General features: G+C 39.9%; 1 protein-coding gene across 1 annotated transcript in view; it reads left to right on the forward strand.

Annotated features, from left to right (window-relative positions):
- The window catches only part of CACHD1 (cache domain containing 1), a 211,010-nt gene that overhangs the window by 177,079 nt on the left and 20,534 nt on the right, over window positions 1-13,397 (forward strand). Inside the window, exons 13-16 of the mRNA XM_019646777.1 lie at window positions 1,572-1,740; window positions 6,198-6,340; window positions 7,000-7,181; window positions 8,083-8,193. Of these exons, the coding sequence (XP_019502322.1) occupies window positions 1,572-1,740; window positions 6,198-6,340; window positions 7,000-7,181; window positions 8,083-8,193 (605 nt within the window). The remainder of the gene's footprint in view (window positions 1-1,571; window positions 1,741-6,197; window positions 6,341-6,999; window positions 7,182-8,082; window positions 8,194-13,397) is intronic.

The following is a 13,397-nucleotide window of genomic DNA, read 5'->3' on the forward strand; positions in this document are numbered from 1 at the left end:
GAGAACCCTTCTAGATGGATACATTATAGTTCCTGAATGCAGAAAACATTTTTTTCATGTTAGAACACAATAGAAAGACATGTATTGAAATCTGTTTTCCTTTCTAGCTAAGAGCAATTTCTAAACATAAATATTTACAAAGTGTTGCTTTTAGAGGCTTGGGGTAACCTTTTAATTTATTTTTTAATTATAGTTGACATACCATATTATATTCGTTTCAGGTGTACAACATAGTGATTAGACATTTATACAACTTACAAAGTGGTCACCCTGAGAAATCCAGTACTTAGGGTAACTTTATTTTTCTCTTGTAAGATAGACCCAATTATAAAATTATACTCTGGTAAAGTTTTTGTCTTTTGGTTCCTTGGAACATGCAACACCGGAAACAAACTCAGAGGATGACTATGTGAGATGAGAAGAGGGAAATAGTAAATGCCACTTTGGTTGGAACACCCTGTCATTTTCTAATTTGGTGGGTGGAGGAAGAGGATTAAATTTGCTAATCTAATTGAATATCCTCAGCAGCAGTGCTTGAAAACAATTCTAGGAAGATGCAAATTTCTCCTACGTTTAAAAAGATTCTGCAACCATCTTCATAAACCCTAAATTATATTTAACTCTAACCTGCCTAGCTGAAAATTTCTCCTTGATCATTAAGTAAATCCTTTTAGCTGTTTTAGTTCTGCCTTAACTGGCTATCACTCTTCATTTATTTACCAACCATCTTTTAAAAAACAGATTCTGTCCATCTCCCAATATGTTGGACTTAAGAAGTTTGGCTCTGTTGTATTCTTAAGTCAAGGAGCTGGAACTCAGCAGCTTGGCTTGACTTTTGATACTTCGGCAGACATTCGTTTCCCACCAAGTTCTGTTCAAGCATTCATTTCTAGGAGCAAAGTGAACTTGAAAGTACTCCTGTCTCCGTATGTGTGCTTAACCAATTAGGCTCTGCAACAGCACATTGCCTACTGTGGTCTAAAATGGCAAGTCAGGCAGGCTTTGCAAGGGAGCCCTGGGCTTTGTTTTTGGCATGAGTTGGAGATCCTGGTTATCTCCATTCCAGAAAAGAGAAAGTTGGGGATAGAATGAACCAAGCAGATTCTGTGTGAGCTGTGTATGTGGATTTAGAATTGGCTTTTAAAATAGACAATTCTTGGAACACTGATGGCAAAACCAACTATGTATTTTAAAATGCATTTCAAACCCCAACAGAAATCAGGGTCATATTCTCATGCCTTGTTCCAGCTTGTATCCCTTAGCTTAAATAAGCAAAAGAGGGCTGGGGGGGGGGGGTCACTGTTTTAAAGGGATTAGATTTTTCCCATCCTTTCATTGGCTCAATGATTTTCTGTTACCTATATTAATGTTCCTCTATTAGAAAAGAAAAATATAAAATGTAACCTTTTGTCAGAGATATTGTCTATTCTCCCATCTTCATGTCTTCCACTGACTCATCAAATATTTTTTTGAGGGCTCGAAGACAGACAGCAAAAAACAAGGTAGGCCACGTCACTGTCCCCCAGGAACCTTCATTTCCTGTATTAGAAATTCTTTATTGGTTTTTCCAGGTACAAGACACTTCCTTTATTCTCTGTATTGTGGTGATACAACCAGAAATACCTGTCAAACAACTGAAGAACCTCAACACTGTCCCCAGCAGCAAGCTGCTATACCACCGGCTGGACCTCCTGGGCCAGCCTAGTGCTTGCCTCCACTTCAAACAGCTGGCCACTCTAGGTAAAGCCCTCGCACTTCTCAGTTTGCTTTGTGGTCTGACTCATAGCAGCTCACCATAAATATCCATTTGAATTAAAAAAAAAAAAAGATGTTGAATGCTTGCAGTGGCAGTTTGGGGATACAAATGTGAAAACAATTTGAGACCTCGACTCGCATCTGGTTCCAGCAGACACTGAGATAAGGATTTGTGTGTTGATCATTTATTCAGGATGGGCTCTTACAAGAAACCAGCAAGGAGAAAGTAAGGTAAAGGTTCAGGAAGGAGGAGAAAGCAAGCCAGAGTTTAATTGTAGGTGGAGCTCCATCCTTAGTCTAATCCTGTAGTGTAAAGTACACCGCAGAGTTTGCCCAGACTCAAGAGAGGTGCTGGACTTTCATATTCCTTAGTCACTTTCAGCTTTCTGCTAGTGCTAGGCAGAGGTTTTAGTAGCCCAAAGACAGCGCATCAAAGAGAGTCACAGGTATGGGCTAGTAGAGTAAAAAAGATATGGCGATATGGGAATCGCGGTAGAATACAGGATAGGAGGTGGAGCAATAGTAACAGGGATTCCAGGGTAGCATCCCTGTAGCATACCTAAATAGCTACATAGCATATCTGTATCGACCACAGGTTCCGTCTTCAAAAGAGCATAGGAAATAGGTACATAATTCAAAGGAAGTAAAAGGGAATTTACATTTATTACGTACCAAGTATTTTATTTTATTTTATTTTATTTTTTTGGAAAGAAACACAGGTTTATTACAAAATGGCAAAATTAAGGGAAGACAGGGGACTCCTTGTCACAAAAACTGCCTTCCCAAGTATTTTACATTCATCATCTGAGTTGACCTATTATAGATGAGGACATTTGGGTTGATTGGAAATACATGATGTCCCAAGGTAACACAGAAAGCAGCAAGGCTGAGATGGGACCCATGCCCCTCCCATGCCATGATGCCACCTCTTGTATTACGTGCTGCTACGTGCCAGACCCTTACTAGGCATTTGCGGTGTGTGTTGCTGACACACTACAATTTAGTCACAGTATTTATTCCCTGTTGAGAATATGTAGGGAATAACTAAGAACCATTAGACAGCTGTCAAACTGAATAGAGGGGGCACAGGGAGGAAGGGAATCAAGGAGAGACGTCACCAGTCTCTGTTCCAAACGGGAGCACTTGTGTTTGGGTTCCTTACCCAGTATAGTTTCTGTCTGCATATGAGATCAGCAAAGCGGACTAGGTAGTGTCTTCCAGGACATGTTCCAGCAGTGTAGACAACTTGGAGAGGACCAGAGAGGTCCATGAAAAAAGGTTGGCGTTTACATTTGTTTGTTTGCTTTAATTTAGGTTTTGGAGGTTTCGTCTTTTGTTTTTATACAAAAGAGTATTTAATTCACATTTTTAAGCAATGCTTACTGGAAAGCTAAGATGTGCATGATTTCTTTTAAGTGTTATAGGAGCAAGAGAAACAATACTGCTGGTGAATCTGAGGTCACTGTTTTGAAATTTGAGACGGTGAAGTGCAGCAGTCTTTTTCTAGATGAAAAAAAGCTCAAGTCTAGATTTTTTTATTTCCTTTGGATAACCCCTCATAAGGTACACTGTCCAGTATGGTAGCCACCAGCTACATGTGGCTATTGAGCACTTGAAATGTGGCTAGTCCAAGTTGAGATTTACTGTAAATGTAAAATACTTAATTTTTTATATGGATTACATGTTAAAGTGATAGTGTTTTGGTTATATTGGAGTCCATAAAATACTCGTATACTGGTAAAATTAATTTAACCTGTTTGTTTTTACTTTTCTTAATGTGACTACTAGACAATTTTATATTATATTTGGAGGTTGCATTGAATTTCAGTTGCCAGTGCTGCCTAATAGAGATGCTCAGAAAATTTAGTTTATCAACTCAAATGCTTCGCATAGAGCCAATGGACTGATTCTACGTCACACTTAGGCCAGTGTCTGACTTCCACTGGGCACTCTTTTCCACTGCACCTTGGAAGTAACAGCACGCCCAGGACAATGTGGAGGGGTCATCAAGGCACTGTAGCATCTGCTGGTAATGAAAGTGAAGCAAAATGATTAAAATATAATAAAAAGAGAAAGGCAAATAAGTGATTTCTATCTCATTTGATTGATGATAGGGATTTTGAGGCAAGGTGTTATATCAGCACTGCCTTCAAGGGAGCTGAAGGAGGGACTTTGTCTATCTTGGTACACAAAGAGGCAAAGAGGAGTTTTTTACAGTATTATCATCCATTGCAGTTAAGCACATATGTATGTATACAAATATATGAGTCTGCCCCCTAGACAGAAGGCCCTGGGGTCGTGTATCGTGCTTGGCTCTTTCTCTCCCTCAGTTCATCTTACTGCAGTGGCCTTTGCTAAATGACCGGACTCTGCCACTGCAGGAAAGACCTGCTCCCCAAGGTGACTCTCCTCCTCTTACCTCTGTCCCTACTCTTTTGTCCCTGAAATATTATGTGTTGCCTTTTGACATTTCTTATATTATTGTATTATTCTTATATTCTCTCCCTCTCTCCCTCTCTCTCTCTCTCTCTCTCTCCCCCTCCCTCCCTCCTCGCCTTGTCTCCCCAACTGTGTCCTAAGCTATTTGGGTTCAGGGATAATCCTCTTTCTTTGGCACATCCTTGCACAGAGGGCCCCATGAGCATGGGACATGTGAATCCACAGCACACTGCTAGGCAGCTTAATCCTTTAAACCTCTGGTTTTCTTCTCCTTGGTATGAAGATAATAATAATCTCCCAGGCTCCCCCCTGATGACATCATGAGAAGTCAATGAGACATAGCATGACTAAACGCAGTATCATCTGATAATGACAGACTGGGTGATTCTGACCCATCGTCCTGAGGACAACTGAAAATCTTGGATGGGAACTTTTTAAAAAAAATCTTCTTGAAAATCATCAAAGAACTAACATCATAATTAAGTACTGAGTCAACTTCTAGGAGAACATAAAACAACCTAGAGAAGAAAGCCAACACATAAAGCCGCTTTTGCAATGCACATATTTACCAATCCAGAAGAAACAACTGTGAAATTAAGCTGTGCTTTAGGCAGCTCCTTGGGGTTAGGGAGAGAGGCAGAAATTAAATCCAAGGTCCCCAAAAGGTAGAGACTAACGAAACCCCTTACTTTGACTGCCCGTACACACAAATACTTCTAGCAGAGGTCCTAATGGACTACCTCTTAGGGTAAGGGTGAATTGAAACTACATCAACCCTTGACTTAAGACTCCTGCCATCTGAGTAGTCTAAGGAACCTCAAGCATTATTAACTAGCCATGGACTAGTTGAATACCAAAGTCCCACAGTGCTGCACCCAGTATCCTGCCTCCTTATTGAGAACCATTTCCACCTTACCACCCTGCCTCATGTGGGGGTGTGGCACCTGGCAGAATCAAACAACACCCCTCCCTGGAGGAAGGCATTCCTATCCTGTTAGGCTGTGACACTTCCTACAAATTTGTTTTTAAGTACAATTACAATGTCCAACACAGTCAGAGTTGACCAGGCCACAAGGAATTAAGACACCACGAGGGAGAACTACAACAGGAATGGAAAATGACCCACAAATTTAAATGAGATAGGACACATGATGGTGCTTTCTAAAGCTTTAAAAAATATGATTGAACAGTAGAAAATTACAGAGCCAAAGATGCAGTGTTCATGTTTCATAATGTAATTCACTGGGAGGATTTCTGTCTTAACTAGAGAACAGGGCTTTTCCTCTCAGATAGGACCAACAGTTAAATACATGTAAGTAACTACTGTATTTCCACAAGCTTTTGTTTATGCCAAGGTAGACTTCCCCGGTCTGTGAGAATAATATTTTAAATTTGATTTTTGCATTGACTCCAGCGTCCCATTTTTCCTTCTTCCTAGATAATACTAATATGAACAATAATAATAAACACTTAGAGCGCTTCCCATGTGCTGAGCACTGTTCTACATTTATTAGCTCATTTGCTTTACATATATTAATGGATATAATTCTCACCATAACTCTATAAGGTTGGTACAGTTATTTCCTCCACTTTTCAGATGATAAAAACATCACATATATTACAACTTGCCCAACATCACACAACCAGGAAATGGTGGAGCCCAGGTTCACCCTAGTCTGGCTCCAGGTCATATGCTACCTCCTCGATCCTAATAAATACAAGATAGTATGTGTAGGTCTAAGGTATTTTGAACATTTGCCATTTCGGGCATTTGTATGTATGTGTACGTGTTCTTTTCTGGTTCACTCATGACTGTAAGCTCCCTGAAGGGAGAGAATATGGCTTTTCTCCTTTTTAGCTCAGTGTCGAGTTCCTTGCTTTCCTTACGGAAGACTTGAAGCCACCGTAGCTGACAGATGGGCAGAGCCTGAGTGATGCTTTTGTTTGGGCCTGAGATAAAGTCACAGTGTTCTCAGACCTGCTTTTGTTTGCTTCTCTTTCAGAAAGTCCAACCGTCATGCTGTCTGCTGGCAGCTTTTCCTCCCCCTACGAACACCTCAGCCAGCCCGAGACAAAGCGCATGGTGGAACACTACACAGCCTATCTCAGTGACAACACCCGTCTCATTGCTAACCCAGGACTCAAAGTGAGTGCTGGCGTGGGGCCGCATTTCTGGTGCACCCCTGCACAGGCCTGGAAGGGGCTGCTGGCAGTGAACCTTTTTAGTGGGACACCCAGCTCTGGATCTGTGCCTCTCAGCTGGAGAGCCAGAAAGGCAGAGCATGTGGCCCAGGGGAGGCTGGGTGGTAATAATGACCTGTCTGATGGATTAAGAAGCTCTGTGAGGCAGATGAAGACTTTCTTTCAGGCCGTAGATGCACTAGGGCTTTTCCAGATGGGGGGTGTAATTTAGAGACCGGGACACTTTGCCTGCCTCCTTTTTCCCAGGGGGAAGAAGTAAAGCGCCCCTATTTTCTTTTGAGATAAATATGATGAAGTTTAAGGAGAAGAAATTTAGCTGTGCATGTGTATAATACTTCACTATGGGATCTTTCCTCTTACACATAGAAAGCCTAACTAGGATGAACAATTGAGTAAATCACACATTCACACATCCACTGACTATATTTCAGTAAGCTTTTGTTTTCACCAAGTTTGGCTATCTCCATCTGCTGTGGAAAGATTTTTAAGGAGTAATTGGGCTTGGCTGCTCTGCAAGAGAGCTTTGGGAAGCCCTGCCAGCCGCCCACTCTCTTTTCATGTGAGTCTTAAAGGATCCCTGCTATGTCTCCCTTTGTTTTCCAGTTCTCTGTCAGAAATGAAGTAATGGCTACCAGCCACGTCACAGATGAATGGATGACACAAATGGAAATGAGTAGCCTGAACACTTATATTGTCCGCCGTTACATAGCAACACCCAATGGCGTCCTCAGAATTTATCCTGGTTCCCTCATGGACAAAGCATTTGATCCCACTAGGAGACAATGGTGAGTTTTAGGGGGCTTCCATTATCAAAGGTTCCCCCCAAATCCTGGAGAGACATGATACGTACATAGAATAAAACAACTTCAGGCAGTCACATTAAAGAAGATACTTTCAATGGCAGTACAAACATGTTTTTGAACAGTTTTTTAAAATGTATTAACAACAGCTTTGTGGGTTTCCTCTGTGTACAGTGTTTTTATCTCGTCATTGAAATTTTGAGACTTGAAAGGCTTTGTGCTTGACCATTTCAATTCCTAATGGTTTGCTTGATTCCTCCCTTGAGTGCGATGTGCCTATAATGGGTACATTTAATGTCACCACCCATGATAATGGCATCAAATTACAGCTCTTGTATGACCTATGAGAAATGAACTTGTATAAATTCGAAAACTTTTTTTATTTCTGTGCTTTCTTTTTACTCTGATTTTCAAAAACAAACTAGTCAGGTGGTATGCTAGGGGGGGTGACTAGGGCATAAAAGAGTATTTCTAGTCTTGTGCTGCTTGGTAACTAAAGTCACTAATGAGTTGGCTATTATTTTTGCTGCCTGTTCTACCCTCACCAATCCAGGGGGCAGTTTTATTTTCCAAATTGTATTTGTTTCTACTTCATTCATTCATTTCTTCTATTTTAGCCTCTAAAACATCTGTACTACAGATCTGATAGAAGCTCAGATATATACCGAGTTCAGTATCCTTTTTAAAAGAGAATTTTAAATTTTCTTGACCTCTTGTGTTGATGCAACTGTCAGACATGAAAGACAGGAATCCTTTTGAATTTTAATGTAACATAGGCCCAATTTATAATAAATATTTTTTAGAGTTACAAGCTCACTTTTCTTTGAAATTTGCAGAGTTGTTGTTCATACCCTAAAATAGCGTGACGTTCTTTGTTCTCCTTTAGGTATCTCCATGCGGTAGCTAATCCAGGTCTGATTTCTTTGACTGGCCCTTACTTAGACGTTGGAGGAGCTGGCTATGTGGTGACCATCAGTCATACAATTCATTCATCCAGGTAATATTTAAAGTAATTCATTTCTTGAACACAGCAAGGGCATTTTGAGAATTTGAATAGTGGACACCAATGGCAGAAGCATGAGCTTTGACGTGAGGCAAGCTGGGGTTTGAATATCTCCTCTTGCTGTGTCATCTTGGATTGCCTGTGCTTCCTTCCAACATCTGTAAAATGGGGATAATACTACTTCACAAGGTTATCATGGTTGAGTTGATGAAAAGCTCTTAGTCCTGTTCTTGGCAGCCATGATGATGCTTATGAAGAAGAAAAAGAAAGATGTTAGATTCAGTAGAGCAGAGTTTGTAGGAATGCCAGTCTTAAACCAAAGAAATAACAACAGGAGCCTGACAATTATCATTAGTAGAGAGCGTTTTCCAAAGGAAAGGAGCATTTTTAGTGAAAGAAAAAAGTATCAAGATATCAAATTTATTGCCTCTTAAATTTGGGTTAACGCTTTAGAATCATATAGGAGCTTGTTGTTATTCCTTTGTCCTTGCACTGCCTCTTGAAACATAAATAGGTATTTTGAGTTTTGATTTTCTAAAATTGCTGTAAAATGTCAGTATCACTGTAAGTATATTTGGAGCACTTTGTATTTCCTGCTTTTGAAATTTCAGTATTTAAGCTACAAATGTCAGTGAACTATTGGGTGGAGAGGCAAGTTTACAACGTTGAAAACACTTTTAATTCCCTTCATTATACAAATAGCTGTTTTTCCCTAGCAACCAAGAAAAACCATATTTTGACTGGTACCTGTAATGATGCCTTAAAATTTATGAGAAACAGATTTTCTTGCTTAACTTCATGCTATTCACTGTACTCATTACATATCAAATGATTGACATTCAGTAGAATTCTTCTTATGCAGGTTCATTGGGAATAAGAATTGAAAAGCAATACTGTGTGGAATTTCAGTCATGACCCGTGTCTCCAAGCAAAGCAGGGCCCTGCCTTTGACGAATAGTGTATCTGCTTAGCTCTGTCAGCTGCTTCCGTCATATAGTATTTCACATATAAACAAGTAAACACTCATTTAGAACAGTTTTGTTTTATGGTTTTCATTAACAGACCTGTCTGTCAGGCATACCCCTACTATTGTCTGAATAGCGAGACTTGTCATCCCTCCTACATTGAGAAAATGCAAACAAAAGTGGTTTCTTTGAGGGGACAGTAGCCACCTTGGTCTTTGATGACAATGAATGGGCTGGAATGGGCTTTTAAAGATATTGTTGGGAGAAAACGATGGTCCGTGTGTATCTTTCATAGTCGCTGGTGTCCCATCAGGCGTTTCCCACATGGCCACTCATTATCAAGAGCCGTTAGCTTTTCCTTCTATACAGTATTCTTTTTGATGGGGGGATGGGAGGGGAGCTGCCACAGAGATAGGTGTAGATTTTTATGCTTGCATATGTATGTTATGTACACGTTTTTGTTGGAATTTAGATGGGTGGACGAATTTTCCTTTAGTTTGTTTATAACTATTCCTGGTGTCAGTCGAAATAAAGCAAGATGGAAATGTGATGGGCTTTCAAGTTAGAAAAACCTGGGTTCAATTTCCTTATCTGGTTAGTTTTTATAATGTGTTTAACCTACACAAGTTTAGTGATTTGAGTTTAACAAGAGTTAAATGGCTGTTTAAATCCTGGATTCTGTCCACCAGTTACTCAATGAGTGTATATTACAGGAATAAGTTCCTGCTCTTGCCTTGATCAATATATCGTCCCATGGGCTTGATCATTTGAACGTTTTCCTTAGCCGAGCAGCTTTTAATATTGAAAGCCAAATATTTTTCATTCAGCACAGTTTAGAATGCAAGTCAAGCACCACTTGTAGTTTCCAACCAAAGCAACTGTGGCTTTAATGAATGTATTGGTAGATGGGCTCTGCAAAGGCAGCTTTTTCAAATAATTGCTAGTGACTTTTGGCCTTGTGTGCCAACTTGAGAACCTAACCCCCTCCTAAGCTGGGATTCCACTCTGAAAAAGTAGATTTGCCATTTACTGTTTGTAGGACTATAAACAAGTTCCTTTTTGCTGTGGTTTCCTCACCTATGAAAGGGATATTAAGATCTATCGCAAATGATTATTGAAGGATTACATTATAACATATGTGAAACTCTTAGAACAGTGCCTGGCATATGGTATGGGCTCAAAAAATGTTAAATACTTTTATCATTATTATGTCCCATGACCTCTCTGAGCCTCATATATACAACAGAGGTAAGAATTCCCATGTTGAGTGATATACTGAGAAGGAGGGATGCCCCACACTGTACTTGACAATGTGGAATCCCAAATATAAATGGCAGTTATTTTATTATGCCATTCATGCTTTAAATGCCTGGCATTTTAATAGGTCAGAAGAGAGAACTTAAGCTGATGTTCAACTTATGAGGCATCTTCTTTACCCTTGGTTTTCAGTAGTTTGGCTGATAGCTCCGGGAGAGGCTTTTCTGACTCAGAGCTCACTTGTCAGTTACTCTTAGTAACGGTGCTATGATTCTTCCACAAGCATCATTAGTGGCCTGAGAACCTAGGTGTGCATTCTCTAAAGAATGATAATGCTGGTAGAGATGATGAAGTCCAGTCAGTGGTTAAAGGACTGGTCAGATAACTCTGGCAGTGAAAGCCCCACAAAAGGGCTGCAAACGGTATAGTCTATTGTAGAAATGTAGCCTTGGTTTGATTTTTCTATGGTAATCTTTATGAGTTGCTATGGTAACAGTGTACATTTTTGAGCTGCAGGTAAAAATATGAATGCTAGATTTACAGGGGGCAATGTGCATGCTTTTACTTCAGCGTGTGGATCACATCGGAGCAGATGGAAGTCAAGCAGGAAGTTTAGAAGCAAAATTAACTTGTCCCAAAAAACCTGAGTTGTATTTTTTACTGAGGCAGCTGTAATGTTATAGAAAGAGCCAGATTTGCATACTGGACCCTATACCATAAATAAAAGGTGCTCAATCTTATTTAAGTCTTTTCATCATTCTAAACCTAATTTTTCATTGATAAAATGGGAACTATAATTCCTTCTTGAGTCTTTGCAGGACATTAAATTAGATAGTGTCAAATTACTTAGAACTCTTCAGTGCCTTGCAGATCCAAGGAGGTGGTGTAACCCAATGGTTACCAGCACTATGTGCTGAGGCGCTGAAGAGACTGAGTTTTAGATTTCTGCTTCCACTAGTTAGTCACTGCGTGACTTTGGCCAAATATTTAATCTTCCCAAGCTTCAGTTTTCTAGAAATGATAATGCTCATAAGGCTTCTGTGAGAAATAAATGAAATGATGTATTGAAATTCCTACCAGAGTGCCTATAAATTGTGAATATTCAGTAAATGGAAGCCACTATTATTATCATAATGATGGCTATCGTTTAGACTCATCACTCTTTCCCAGACAACCAAGAGACGTTTAAACTTCTTTTGACTGATAGGTCAACAAAACATTATTTTCTACAAAGCGCAAATTCCATGTAAGGTAGCAGAGTCTTGGATTTCTCCCATGGTGGAATTTAAGTGACTTCAGTAACAATAGGGGTTCTTATTGAGGCAATAGCCTCTCAAAGATAATCCCACAAGTTCCTCCCCCATCCCATGCCAAACACAGTTTTGACAGCAAAGCTCTGATAGAAATTCCATTATGGGTCACGGTCCCTTTTTCTAGTGGTTTGTTTGTTTGTTTGTTTGTTTGTTTGTTTGTTTGTTTGTTTTTTCTGAGGTGGATGGAGATGGGGTTTGAGGTGATATAAGTATCAATGTTGAACAGTCACCAGAAGGAAGCAGTTGTCTACCTGGCAAAGCTAATTTCACTTTTAAGTTCTGACTTTTCAAAAGAGAATTTTACTTAGGAAGTTCCTTCTGAGCTTTCCAGTTACTATTTTTAAAGTTTTTGTCAATAGCAGTGCCATATTTTTTTTGGTATTTTCTTTATAAAGAGGTCAATTGAGTAGATGATGATGGGCTCTTGGAATGTCCCATATTGGGTGAACCTTGAAAATTTCTGACCACAAAAGTACAGGAGTACATTGGTCAAGTAACTCAAGCCCTTTCAACTGCCCATGAACATACTAGATTAAAAAGAACCTAAGTTCCAGGTGAGAACTCCATGCTTCTGATATATCTAGCAATTTCTCTGAATGGAGAATGAGTTCACTCTCTGTCTAGGACTGAGCTTTAAGCCCTGTTTAGTTTTCATTAGAATAACTTTTCCTGAAATGCCTTTTTGATATGTTTGGTTGCTTGCTAAGCACTGTAAACACACTATCTTGTTTTATCTCATTAGCAGCTTTATGAAGTAGATATTATTTATCCCATTTTTCTGATGAGAAAACTGAGGCTTAGAAAGGTTAAGTAGCATCCCAGGAGCCACATAGGTAGACACCAACAGGGCCAGAATTTGCCCCCAGATCTGCCTGATTCCAGAGCTAAAAGGTTAGCACCATGTGGTACTATCCAAATTTGCCTTCCATGGTGCTCCTCTTTAAATTTTATTGGGGAACAGTGTGTTTTTTCAGGGCCCATCAGCTCCAAGTCAAGTAGTTGTCTTCAGTCTAGTTGTGGAGGGCGCAGCTCCTTGGCCCATGTGGGAATTGAACCAGCAACCTTAGTGTCATAAGCCTGCGCTCTAACCACCTGAGCTAACCAGCCACCCCGACGGTGCTCCTCTTTTTGAGAGTAGCATTTTAGAATGGTGAAAGAACTGGCCTGTGAACCAAGATTCTTACTTTAGAATATGAGCTGTGTTTTGGGGAGAGCCAACCTTCGTGTTATAGAAAGCAAGCTAGACATTTTTTTTTGCTGTTTTTTGTGACCTTACTGTAGTCGGTTAATCTTTAGGAGATCTCAGTTTCCCTATCTATAAAATGAAGGAAATAATTAAGGGGATCACTCAGCTTCCTTGTCTAAAGGTTTTTTGTTAGAAGGAACCGTCGTAGCCCTGCATCCAACTTCCTCCTAATGCCTATTTCCTTCCACCCCCATATTCTTGCCAAAGAATAGTCCAGCCATTGTCTGAACATGATTAGTCAGGACTAACCATAGTCCACAGGTGCCCATGTTTTGGGTTGGTCTTATTTAGAAAGTTCTACCTTTAGTTTTAAATTTTTTCTCTCAAATTTCCGTGTTACACTAAATCAGTCATTTATAATAATTGTCTTATTAAAGATTTTATTGGGGAATTGGGGAAGGGGAACAGTGTTGGGGA

This window comes from Hipposideros armiger, unplaced genomic scaffold (assembly GCF_001890085.2).
Source record: "Hipposideros armiger isolate ML-2016 unplaced genomic scaffold, ASM189008v1 scaffold_106, whole genome shotgun sequence".
Taxonomy (NCBI): Eukaryota; Metazoa; Chordata; class Mammalia; order Chiroptera; family Hipposideridae; genus Hipposideros; species Hipposideros armiger.